The sequence below is a fragment of the Hemitrygon akajei genome, chromosome 1, assembly GCF_048418815.1.
Source record: "Hemitrygon akajei chromosome 1, sHemAka1.3, whole genome shotgun sequence".
NCBI classification, from domain to species: Eukaryota; Metazoa; Chordata; class Chondrichthyes; order Myliobatiformes; family Dasyatidae; genus Hemitrygon; species Hemitrygon akajei.
In genome coordinates, this window is record NC_133124.1 from 36,223,275 (window position 1) to 36,236,875 (window position 13,601).

Genomic DNA, 13,601 nt, shown 5'->3' on the forward strand with positions numbered 1-13,601 from the left:
GTTAAAAATAAAAGAGGAATGAGAGCAGGCAGAGGGATGCTAGAAAATAAGGCAAGAGAAATAATAACAGTGGACAAGGAGAAGGCTGATGAACTAAATGACTATTTTGCATCAGTCTTCACTGTGGAAGACACTAGCAGTATGCCTGTGGTTGTAGTATGTGAGGGAAGAGAAGTGGGTGCAGTTACTATTACAGGAGAGAAGATGCTCAGAAAGCTAAAAGACCAAAAGGTACATAAGTCACCCCATCCAGATGAACGGCAGCCTAGGGTTCTGAAAGATGTAGCATTAGAGATTGTGGTAGCATTAGAAATGATCTTTCAAAAATCATTGGACTCTGGCATGATGCCAGAGGACTGGAAAATTGCAAATGTCACTCCACTCTTTAAGAAAGAAGGAAGGCAGCAGAAAGGAAGTTATAGACCAGTTAGCCTGACCTCAGTGGTTGGGAAGATGCTAGAGTCAATTGCTAAGGATGAGGTGATGGAGTACTTGGTGACACAGGACAAGATAGGACAAAGTCAGCATGGTTTCCTTCAGGGAAAATCCTGCCTGTCAAACCTGTCGGAATTCTTTGAGGAGATTACAAGTAGGATAGATAAGATGTAGTGGATGTTGTATATTTGGACTTTCAGAAGGCCTTTGACAAGGTGCCATATATGAGACTGCTTACCAATTTAAGAGCTCATGGTATTATAGGAAAGTTACTAACATGGTTAGAGCTTTGGCTGATTGGTAGGAGGCAGCAAGTAGGAATAAAAGGATACTTCTCTGGTTGGCTGCCAGTGACTAGTGGTGTTCCACAGGGGTTGGTGTTGAGACCACTTTTTATGCTGTATATGATTTAGATGATGGAATAGATGGCTTTGTTGCCAAGTTTGCAGATGATCTGAAGATTGGTGAAGGGGCAGATGGTGTTGAGGAAACAGGTAGGATGCAGAAGGACTTAGACCATATAGATAGATAGATAGATAGATAGATACTTTATTCATCCCCATGGGGAAATTCAACTTTTTTCCAATGTCCCATACACTTGTTGTAGCAAAACTAATTACATACAATACTTAACTCAGTAAAAAAAATATGATATGCATCTAAATCACTATCTCAAAAAGCATTAATAATAGCTTTTAAAAAGTTCTTAAGTCCTGGCGGTAGAATTGTAAAGCCTAATGGCATTGGAGAGTATTGACCTCTTCATCCTGTCTGAGGAGCATTGCATCGACAGTAACCTGTCGCTGAAACTGCTTCTCTGTCTCTGGATAGTGCTATGTAGAGGATGTTCAGAGTTATCCATAATTGACCGTAGCCTACTCAGCGCCCTTCGCTCGGCTACCGATGTTAAACTCTCCAGTACTTTGCCCACGACAGAGCCCGTCTTCCTTACCAGCTTATTAAGACGTGAGGCGTCCCTCTTCTTAATGCTTCCTCCCCAACACGCCACCACAAAGAAGAGGGCGCTCTCCACAACTGACCTATAGAACATCTTCAGCATCTCACTACAGACATTGAATGACGCCAACCTTCTTAGGAAGTACAGTCGACTCTGTGCCTTCCTGCACAAGGCATCTGTGTTGGCAGATATATGTCAAACTCAAGGCCCGTGGGCCAAATCCGGCCCGCGGTGGAATTATCTTTGGCCCGCGAGATAATATCTAATTACTATTAAAGCTGGCCCCAGTAATCGAAGCGCCTATGGCGTATGATATGGCTAATGCTGAGTTTATTCAGGTACCAGGTTTTCAGGGTTTTTAGTGTTTATTCGGCAGTCTTGCTCGGCAGTCTTCTTCATAAGAAACGGAATTTGTAAAGTGAAACACTTTGTAGTTATAGCAGAGACTGAGACACATGAGAGCAGGCTGAAAAAACGGAGGCAACGAAAGCTGCGTTCGCACGCATCCGACTGATCCGGCCCGCATGAAGCTGCATTTTGCTCAATCCGGCCCGTGACCTAAAATGAGTTTGACACCCCTGACTTAGACAAATTAGGAGAATGGGCAAGAAAGTGGCAAATGAAATACAATGTTGGAAAATGCATGGTCATGCACTTTGGTAGTAGAAATAAATGTGCGTACTATTTTCTAAATGAGGAGAAAATCCAAAAATCTAAGTTGCAAATGGACTTGGGAATCCTTGTGCAGAACACCCTAAAGGTTGAGTTGCAGGTCAGTCAGTGAGGAAGGCAAATGCAATGTTAGCATTCATTTCAAAAGGTCTAGAATACAAGAGCAAGAATGTGATGCTGAGGCTTTATAGGACACTGGTAGGCCTCACCTTGAGTATTGTGAACAGTTTCGTCCCCTCATCTTAGAAAAGGTGCTGGCATTGGTGAGGGTCCAGAGGAGGTTCACAAGGATGATTCCAGGAATGAAAGGGTTATCATATGAGGAACATTTGATGGCTCTGGGTCTGTACTCGCTGGAATTCAGAAGGATGAGGGGAGATCTCATTGAAACCTTTCAAATGTTGAAAGGCCTAGACAGAGTAGATGTGGAAAGGATGTTTCCCATGGTGGGAGAGTCTAGGACAAGAGTGCACAGCCTCAGGATGGAGTGGCGCTCTTTCAAAACAGACATGCGGAGAAGTTTTTTTTGCCAGAGGGTGGTGAATTTGCAGAATTTTGCTGCCACATGCAAATGTGGAGGCCAGATCCTTGGGTGTATTTAAGTCAGAGACTGATAGGTTCTTGATTCGACTTGGCATTGAAGGTTATGGGGAGTAGGCCGGGAACTGGGGTTGAGGAGGTTTAAAAAAAAGGATTCGCCATGATTGGTGGAACAGACTCGATGGGCTAGATGTCCTAATTCTGCTCCTATATCTTATGGTCTTATGGTTTTAAAAGGCCCTGATGGGTATTATATACAGGCCCCTGAACAGTAGCCAGGATGTGGGATGTAAAATTTCAATGGAAAATAGAAAAAGCATATAAAAAGGGCAATGTTGTAATCATGGGGGGATTTCAATATTCAGTTGGACTGGGAAAATCAGGTCGCTGCTGAATCCCAAAAAGGGAATTTGAAAAATACCTATGAAATGGCTTTTTAGAACAGTTTGTGATTGAGTCCCCAAGGGGAAAGGGAATTCTGGATTGGATGTAGTGTAACGAACCATATTTGATTAGGAGACTTAAAGTAAATAAACCCTTGGGAAGAAGTGGTCATAATATGATAGAATTCAGTCTGCAGTTTGAGAGTAAGAAGATGAAATCGGTTATATCGGTATTCCAGTGGAGTAAAGTGAATTACAGAGGTGTGAGAGAGAAACTGACCAAAGTTGATTGGAAGGGAACACTAGCAGGGATGACAGCAGAACAGCAATAGCTGGAGTTCCTGGGGCAACTCAGAAGGTGCAGAGGAGATACATTCCAAAGATCAAGAAGCATTCTAAAGGGAGGATGGAGCAACCATGGTTGACAAGGGAAATCAAAGACAGCATAAAACCAAAGGAAAGGGCATACTGTATAATATAGCTAAAGTTAGTGGGAAGTTTGAGGATGGGAGGCTTTTTAAAACCATCAGAAAGCAACTTAAAAAACCATTAGGACAGAAAAGCTTAAATATGAAGCTAAGCTAGCTAATAATATTGAAGAGGATTCCTAATGTTTTGTTCCAGATGCTATATATAAAGAGCAAAAGGGAGGCGAGAGTGGATATTTGACCTCTGGTAAAAGATGCTGCAGAGTTAATGGTCTGAAATGGTTCCGGATCACAGGAAAATTGCAAATTTCACACCATTCTTTCAGAAGAATGGGAGGCAGAAGAAAGGAAGTTATAGGCTAGTTAGTCTGACTTCAGTCTTTGGGAAGATGTTGGAGTCCTTTATTAAGGATGAGGTTTCAGGGTACTTGGCAGATGAGTTAGGGCAAAGTGAGCATAGTTTCCTTAAGGAATTTATTGGAGTTATTTAAGGAAATAACAGGCATGATAGACAAAGGAGAGTCAGTGGATGTTGTTTACTTGGATTTTCAGGAGGCCTTTGACAAGGTGCCACTCACGAGGCTGCTGAACAAGATAAGAGCCTATAGTGTTACAGAAAAGATTCTAGCATGCATAGAAGATTGGCTGACTGGCAGGAGGCAAAGAGTCAGAATAAAGGAGGCCTTCTCTGGTTGGCTGCCAGTAACAAGTGGTGTTCCGCAGAGGTTGGTGTTGAACCACTTCTTTTAATATTATATGTCAACAATTTGGATGACAGAATTGATGGCTTTGTGGCCAAGTTTGCAGACGATACAAAGATAGGTTGGGGGGGCAGGTAGTGTTGAGGAAGCAGGGAGTCTGCAGAAGGACATGGACAGATTGGGAGAATGGGCAAAGAAGTGGCAGATGGAACATAGTGTAGGGAAGGGTGAGGTCAGGCACTTTGGTAGAAGGAATAAAGGTGTAATCTATTTTCTGAATGTGGACAAAATTCAAAAATCAGTGGTCTTGGGAGTTCTCAAGTATGATTCCTTAAAGGTTAACTTGTGAATTGAGTCAGTGGTAGGAAGGCAAATGCAATTTTAGCATTCATTTCAAGAGGACTAGAATATATTCCTCTAAGAATGTGATTCTGAGGCTTTATAAGTCATTCATCAGACTACACTTGAAGTATTGTGAGCAGTTTTGGGTGCCTTATCTAAGAAAAGATGTGCTGGCATCAGAGAGGCCTCAGAGGTTCATGTTAATGATTCCAGGAATGAAAAGATTAACATATGAGGAGCATTTGATGGCTCTAGGCCTGTAATTGCTAGAGTTCAAAAGAATGAGGGAAAGATGTCATTGAAAGCTAATGAATATTGAAAGGCCTAGGCAGAGCAGATGTGGAGAGGATGTTTCCTATAGTGGGGGATTCTAGAACCAGAAGGCACAGCCTCAGAATAGAGGGACATCCATCCAGTACAGATATGACAATGGATTTCTTTAGCCAATCAGTGGGGAATCTGTAGAATTGATTGTCATAGACAGCTGTTGAGGTCAAGTCATTGAGTATATTTAAAGCAGAGGTTGATAGGTTCTTGGTTAGTCAGCATGTCAAAGGCTATTGGAAGAAGGCTGGAGATAATAAATCAGCCATGCTGGAATGGCAGAGCAGACTCACTGGGCTGAATATCTAATTCTGCTTCTTTGTCCCATGGTCTTTTGTAGCACTATTGGAAAAGCATGTGGAATCATCATCGAGTGAGATAGTGAGTGTAGTTGTGGGTAATGAATGGAGTGAAGGTCAAAGTGCATTACAGAGTCAAAGAGTAAGTAAGGTCCTACAGTGATAGAACTGTAGTCAAGTATGCATTTAAGAAAGAACATGATTGGTACAAGGGTGGGAGGTTCAGATGTAACTTCTAGGATTGAAAATGAAAGTCAGAAGAAGGGCAGTTGGAAGAGTGGGAGAAGGTGCAGAAAACAGATGAATGAAAAAGCAAAATCTGAAAATGCTAGAACTCTGAAATAAAAACAGAGAGTACTGGAATCTCTGTACCTCTAAGAAAGTAAGAACTCACTGAATGGAAGAGGGAGAGTATGTATGTGACAGGGAGGAGAAAGATGAAGAGCCACACAAAGACTTCAGCCAGAGTCCTGAGATGGCATGCCATTGTAGAAAGGAACCTGACAATCATGGCCTTTATATCAAGCTATGTAACCATCCATGTAAGTGATTTTTTTAAAACACAGTTCAGTTGTCATACAGTAACTTAAGTTTCTTGTTACCACAATTATATCACAACATAATTTTGGCCATATTTTTCTGAGTATGCTGGGTTTAACTTTACCAGCTTACTTGATTACAAAGTACCCAGGACATCTTCAGGGAGCGGTGTCTCAGAAAGGCAGCATTCATTATTAAGGACCTCCAGCACCCAGGGCATGCCCTTTTCTCACTGTCACCATCAGGTAGGAGGTACAGAAGACTGAAGGCACACACTCAGCGATTCAGGAACAGCTTCTTCCCCTCTGCCGTCCGATTTCTAAATGGACATTGAACCCTCAAACACTACCTCACTTTTTAATATGTATTATTTCTGTTTTTTGAATGATTTTAATCTATTCAATATACGTATACTGTAATCGATTTGCTTATTAATTTATTACTGTCATTATTGTTTTATTTTTTGTCTTCTATATTATGGATTGCATTGAGCTGCTGCTACTAAGCTAACAACTTTCACAACACATGCCGGTGATAATAATCCTGATTCTGATTCTGAAACATTGCTGATAAAATGATGCTCAGCAATTTCTAGCCTTCAGATTCTCAGTTGCATACCTCCAAACAGTCTCTGTCTAAAGCAACTGTGTAGTACTGCTTTCATTGATCACATTGATTTCTATAATCCTGCCGTTTAATTACTCAACTACTGTTTGCTGTTTTGGCTTGTACTCTACTAGGAGGAACGAGGAGAAAGCATTACTGCAGAGATTTACCATGAGTTTTCTAGGGTTATAAAGTTACAGATATGAAGAAAGGCTTTTTGTGGTGAGGTTGTTTTCTTTTGAAGAAGAGAGTCTTGGAGGTTTAATGCAGTTGTACAAATTGTTGAGAGGCCTATTCAGGGTAAACAGAGGACTGACTTTGATAGGTTGATCAGAAATTAGGGAATATGGATCTAAGTTAATTAGTAGAAGGATTAGAGGGAAGGTAAGAATCATGATTCTTAGAATCATAGAAACAGTCAGAATTCTTAAACTCACTGGCAAAAATGTAGTGTAGGTATTGAAGTTAAGTAAACAATGGGTTAAATTCACATCCCACAATTTTAAAATTCTAATGCATATCTGAAAATCTTTTACTGCAGTACTATGTGTTTTTAGTTGTGGTGTTAAGCCTGTATTATGCAGTGCCTGGCATGCACCATGCATGTGCAGAGAATAGGACAAAAAAAAAATTACTTTCTACCAAACAATTCTTTGCATCATGATGGCCATATAAATGGATGTAAATTGTCAAATATCCGATTTGTCTTGATTGATTTGTCTTTTGAAATTTTGGCTATTTATCTTTCTGCAATGTACTTTTGCAAGTGACTTAATACATTTTCAGATACAGAATTGGATGCTTCAGATGTACCAAACCTATTCTCAACTCCTTTATCTTTTCTCAATTGGGAAATCATATGAAGGAAGACCTCTCTATGTTCTTCAGGTAATTTACATGGGTTACCAAAGCTATTCAAGACTGGAAAGATTTTGAGTATTGAATGTATGCTTTCGATTTCAGTTAGGCAAGAGGTCACATCCTTTCAAGAAAGCAGTGTGGATAGATTGTGGTATTCATGCCAGAGAGTGGATTGGTCCAGCCTTTTGTCAATGGTTCGTAAAAGAAGTGAGTAATCAAGCTTAAATGGCTAAAACTATCTACATTTTCTCATTGGCAGTACAGTATTTATATTTGATTTGGAATATTGGGTGATCAAATGGAAACTTTGTTCATCCTACAGTTATAATGATATCAAATGAAGGTTTCCAACTTCATCAAAAGTATAGTTCAAATTGAGCTAATTTCAACTTTTCAGTTCTCCCACCACACTTTCTCATTTTCCTGTTCTTTTACCCTATCAATTTTTTTGAAGTTTTATTCAGTCTTTAAATGTGATCACTCAATTGGATTTGATTAATAGTTTATAATATATTCCATTTTCTTTAAGTTGAAGCCTTTTCTCATTTCCTTCAGTCTACATTATAAGTAACCATAAATTTTGCATCAATGTATCAGACAAAATAAATAACAATGCTCATTTTTTTGATAATTTTGTTCATTCTATTTGCTTTTTGCTTAAAATTCTGCCTCATTGACTGATTCATTTATCTTTTGCTCAAGCATTTTCTGTGGCAAATTACATGCTGAGTAATTAACTGGACCCTACAGTGTTTCTTAATTTGTTCTGACCTGATTTTAAAAGCGTTTTATCTTTTCATTTCTTTGCACCCTTTGAAATGGTCCTTTGTGTGTTGTTCTGCTTGTCACACTACAGAAATGATGTGATTAAGCTGCAGAACATGCAGAAAAGATTTTCACAGGTATGTTTCCTGGATTAGAAGGATTGAATTAAGATTGGATAGATTCAGACATTTTCCTGGAGCAAAGAAAGTTGAGAGATGACAAGTAGAATTAGCGTAGATAGGCATCTTCTGCTCGTTGAGCTGAAGGGCCTGTTTCATGCTATATACTGTAACTGTGAATCTATGCTCCAGAACTAGGAAACTATACCAAAAATGTTCTGTGAACTTTCCAGTTTTCCTGTGCCCAACTGATTTCCCAGACAAACTGGGGATTTAATTCATGATACCTTTCCAACAAACTCCCATCGATTCTATATTGTGGTTACAATTAGGTTCACTGTACTGCAGTCCCACAAGTGTCTTCTTGTTTATATTTTATCTCATTTCCATCCTAACCACTTCTACATCCTGACTACCAGAACCCAACTTGCCCTGTCCTTGCTTTTGGAATACAACTCCAACTTTTCCTAAAGTTCTTTCTTTGATGAACCTTAAATATTTCCGTCCCAATCCATGTTGTTTTACAGCCATGTTTCTATAAAAGCGTTGAGAACTATTCATTTTTATTTGCATACTTAGTTCATTTGTATTGGATTGAAGGCTGCAGATTCACTAGTTTTATTCTTTTACTATTGCTATAACCTATGCCATATCTGTTGATGTACTTGTAGAATTGGTTGAAAGGTTCATTTTATTGTCAAAGTATGCATGTACAATACAACTCTGATATTTGACCTCCAGATAGCCATGTAATACAGAAAAGCCATGGGAGTCGTTTAAAGAAAAGATATTCACTCCCCACCGCCCCCCACGGCATCAAAAAGAAACGGAAACAAATCTCGCAAACCCCAGTCCTTCCCTTGCACAAAAAATTAACAGTCCACCCAGGTGGAAAATGGCAGCTGGGATATCAAAAACCCCAACCCCCTCGCAAAAATAAAGTGATGATAACATCAAATCTCCAACCCCCTCCCTCTCAAATAGCAGCAACAATAATATCAAACCCCCAACACCCTCTCTCGCAGAAAAGAACAGCAACAGTAGCATTAAAACCCCTCTCTCACACAAAAACTTACAGAAAAACAACAAGAATATCAGGCTCCAAATCCCAATCTCTTCCCTCTCACAAAAAGCAACATATCACCCAACCGCCAATCAGCAACAAGAAAGCAAACTCCAAAAACTAAAGGAGACTAATATAATGTACAGTCTGATAATCACATAAATCTCAGGATATCGCACACATTTTCCCGTCAGCATTCGAAGAGAATAGCCACACAAACTCAATCGTTTCATGAAGATTAACTGCCACACTGGGTCCAAACACCGCCAATTTGGCTACCGACCATTGTCAACCCCATAACCTCCTTTGAGAGCTACCGCTGGCCTCCTTCGCATTCACCTCAATGCTTCAATCTTCCCTGACGCTTTGAAATGGTTCATGACCCTTTGGTCTTTCCCACAAGGCAGATCACATTCTTGGTCCTTTTCGGGATCTCATCTCAGCAGCTCTGTCCTCTCTTTCTTTCTTTTTCAATCTTTTTATTATTATTATTAATATCAACAAAATAAAATTGATACATAGATAATGGGATTACAAACATACACATTTCAACTGAACATGAAAGAATACATAAGCAATGATTACAGTATAAATGAGTATTCCCAAATCATGGACGATACAATATACAAATAAACAAGGCAAACCTAGGTATATCATAATATATATTTTTTTAAAAAACAGAAAAGAGAAAAATAGAAAAAAAATTATGCAAAAAAAACTAATCTAATAATAAAAGGGCTGTTTATAATATCTCACAAAAATACAAAATCATCAGTGTCGTCAACTCCGATCCTCTCAACATATATAAAATCGAAACTGGAAAAACAAATAGGCTTGGAACAGGGTCATATTACATCATATGAAAATATTGAATAAATGGTCTCCATATCTTTTCAAATTTAATAGAAGTATCAAATACACCACTTCTAATTTTTTCTAAATTTAGACATAACATAGTTTGAGAAAACCAATGAAATACGGTAGGAGGATTAATTTCTTTCCAATTCAACAAAATAGATCTTCTATCATCATTCGACAAGCGGAAGAGGATAAATGGAGTGAGTCCATCATTGATAAGCCAAAAATTGCAGTAATAGGATGTGGTTGTAAATCAATGTTCAATACCGCAGAAATAATATCAAAAATATCTTTCCAATATTTTTTCAAAAGCGGACACGACCAGAACATATGAGTTAAAGACGCTATCTCAGAATGACATCTGTCACAAATAGGATTTATATAGGAATAAAAACGAGCCAATTTATCCTTGGACATATGAGCCCTGTGCACAACTTTAAACTGTATTGATGAATGTTTAGCACATATAGATGATGTATTAACTAATTGAAGAATTTTATCCCAATTCTCAATAGGGATAGTAAGGTTAAGTTCTCTTTCCCAATCGTTTTTAGTCTTATAAAAGGGCTCTGAACGTATCTTCATAATTATATTGTCAAGTTTTGATATTAGCCCTTTCTGAAAAGGATTTCGTTCAAACAAATTCTCCAAAATACCTGAAGACACAAAATTTGGAAAAGTAGGAAGTACAGTATTTAAGAAATTCCTAATCTGTAAATATCAAAAAAAAATGAAATCTAGGCAAATTATATTTATTAGATAATTGCTCAAAAGACATAAAACAATTATCCAAAAATAAATCGGAAAATCGTAGTAATCCTTTAGTCTTCCAAGCTGAATAAGCTTGGTCTATAATAGAAGGATAAAAAAAGCAATTGGATACAATAGGAATATTTAAAACAAACTGAGTCAAGCCAAAAAATTTCCGAAATTGAAACCATATACGTAAAGTATGTTTAACTATCGGGTTACAAATTCGTTTCGGCAATTTAGAAAGAGCAAAGGGAAGAGAAGTCCCTAAAATAGAACCCAGTGCAAATCCTTGTACAGATTTAATTTCCAGGTTCACCCAATGAGGGCTAAAAGATATATCCCAATCCTTTAACCAACATATCAAATATCGGATATTAACTGCCCAATAATAAAATCTAAAATTAGGCAATGCCAATCCACCCTCCTTCCTTGCCTTCTGTAAATAAATTTTACCTAACCTAGGATTTTTATTCTGCCATATATATGAGGAAATTTTTGAATCAACATTAGCAAAAAAAGATTTCGGAATAAAAATAGGTACCGCTTGAACTATATATAAAAACTTGGGTAAAATAACCATCTTAATAGCATTAATCCGACCTATCAGAGATAAAGATAGTGGTGACCACTTAGTAAACAAACATTTAATCTGATCGATTAAGGGTAAAAAATTAACCTTAAATAAATCTTTATAGTTTTTTGTGATTTTAATCCCTAAATAAATAAAAGAGTCATTAACTAATTTAAAAGGTAAATTTCCATCAATTGGAACCTGTCTATATAAATTCACTCTTATTAAGATTTAATTTAAACCCGGAAAAACACTAAATTGAGCCAACAATGATAAAACTGCAGGAATGGATTTCTCAGGATCAGAAATAAATAATAATAAATCATCTGCATATAATGATAACTTATGTATATCAGTCCCACGATTAATGCCAAAAATTTTCTGTGATTCTCTGATAGCAATTGCCAAGGGTTCTAAAGCAATATCAAATAATAATGGACTAAGAGGACAGCCTTGTCTAGTACCCCGAAATAAACGAAAAAAGGGAGATCTTTGATTGTTAGTAAGCACCGAGGCGACTGGAGTATGATATATCAGTTTAATCCAAGAAATGAATGTCGGAGTAAAATTAAACTTCTCAAGCATATTAAATAAGTATGGCCATTCAACTCTATCAAATGCTTTCTCCGCATCTAATGAAATGACACATTCTGATGTGCAATGTGAAGGAGTATAAACAATATTCAATAATCTCCTAACATTGAAAAAAGAATAGCAATTTTGAATAAAACCAGTTTGATCTTCCAAAATAATTTGGGGTAATACCTTCTCCAGCCTGGATGCCAGTAACTTGGAAAAGATCTTGGAATCTACATTCAATAAAGATATTGGTCTATAGGATGCACAGTCAGTAGGGTCTTTATCTTTCTTCAATATTAAAGAAATGGAAGCTCTATAAAAAGATTGTGGCAAATTGCCCAATCTAATTGCTTCTTCAAAAACCCTGCATAGCCAAGGAGAAAGAGTAGCGGAAAAACATTTTAAAAATTCTACTGTATACCCATCTGGACCTGGTGCTTTCCCAGAATTCATAGAGGAAATAACCCCTTTAATTTCTGCATCCGTAATAGGAGTTTCTAATATTGAAAGATCATCTGATGATAATTTTGGAAAATTCAACTTCTCAAGAAAATCACGCATGGTATTACGATCATGAGGGAATTCGGAATGATACAGGGAGGTATAAAAACCTTGAAATTTTTTATTTATCTCTTCTTTTTCTTTTCAAATCTTTTTATTGATTTTGAGAAAAAAAAACATAAGTAAAATATAAGTACAAAGACATTTGAGAGTACACAATAGATTCATTAATAATCAATTATGTATTAATCAATGTAAAAAGTCTCCCAAACTTATAATATTAATATGAAGGATTTAAAAAAGAAAAGCAAAAAAAAACCCCAGAAAGAAGAAGAAAAAAAAATATATATAAAAAAAACAACTAACATGGGCAATTGTATAATGTTAAATACATACAGTAGTGCCAATGACTCCGAACCTCCATTTATACAATTCAGGATGGTAACAATAAGGTTCAGGATCAGACCATTTAATTCGCATGAAAATGTTGAATAAATGGTCTCCAAGTTTCCTCAAATTTAACTGAGGAGTTAAAGACCACACTTCTAATTTTTACTAAACTCAAACAGGAAATGGTTTGAGAGAGCCACTGAAATACAGTTGGAGGATTAATTTCTTTCCAGTTCAATAAAATAGATCTTCTAGCCATTAGTGTAACAAATGCAATCATTCGCTGAGATGAAGCAGATAGACACATATTATCTATCATAGGTAGACCAAAGATTGCAGTAAAAGGATGCGGTTGAAGATTAATATTTAAAATTCTTGAAATGATATTAAAAATATCCTTCCAATAGCTTTGTAAACAAGGACAAGACCAAAACATATGGGTCAATGTAGCAATATCAGAATGACATCTATCACAGGTTGGATTAACATAAGAATAAAATCGAGCAAGTTTATTTTTAGACATGTGGGCTCTGTGTACAACCTTGAATTGTATTAGAGCATGTTTAGCACAAATAGAGGATGAGTTTACCAATAATAAAATTTTTTCCCATTGCTCAGTAGATATAGGGCAATGCAATTCTTCCTGCCATTCCTTCTTAATTTTTTCTGATATATCTGGCTGTACCTTCATAATCATATTGTAAATGATAGCTACTAAACCCTTTTGATAAGGATTAAGAGTTAGAATTCTCTCTGTAATGTCCAATGGACATTCTTTCGAAAAAGACTTTAATTCATTATATAAAAAATTTCTAATTTGTAAGTATCTAAAAAAATGGGTTTTAGATAAATTGTATTTGTTAGATAACTGTTCAAAGGACATAATGTTATCATCCAAAAACAGATCACGAAA

General features: G+C 37.1%; 1 protein-coding gene across 1 annotated transcript in view; it reads left to right on the top strand.

Moving 5' to 3' along the window:
* Nucleotides 1-13,601, top strand: part of cpa6 (carboxypeptidase A6) — a 76,831-nt gene that overhangs the window by 34,999 nt on the left and 28,231 nt on the right. The window contains exons 5-6 of the mRNA XM_073041090.1: nt 7,015-7,116; nt 7,192-7,296. Coding sequence (XP_072897191.1) covers nt 7,015-7,116; nt 7,192-7,296 — 207 coding nt within the window. The remainder of the gene's footprint in view (nt 1-7,014; nt 7,117-7,191; nt 7,297-13,601) is intronic.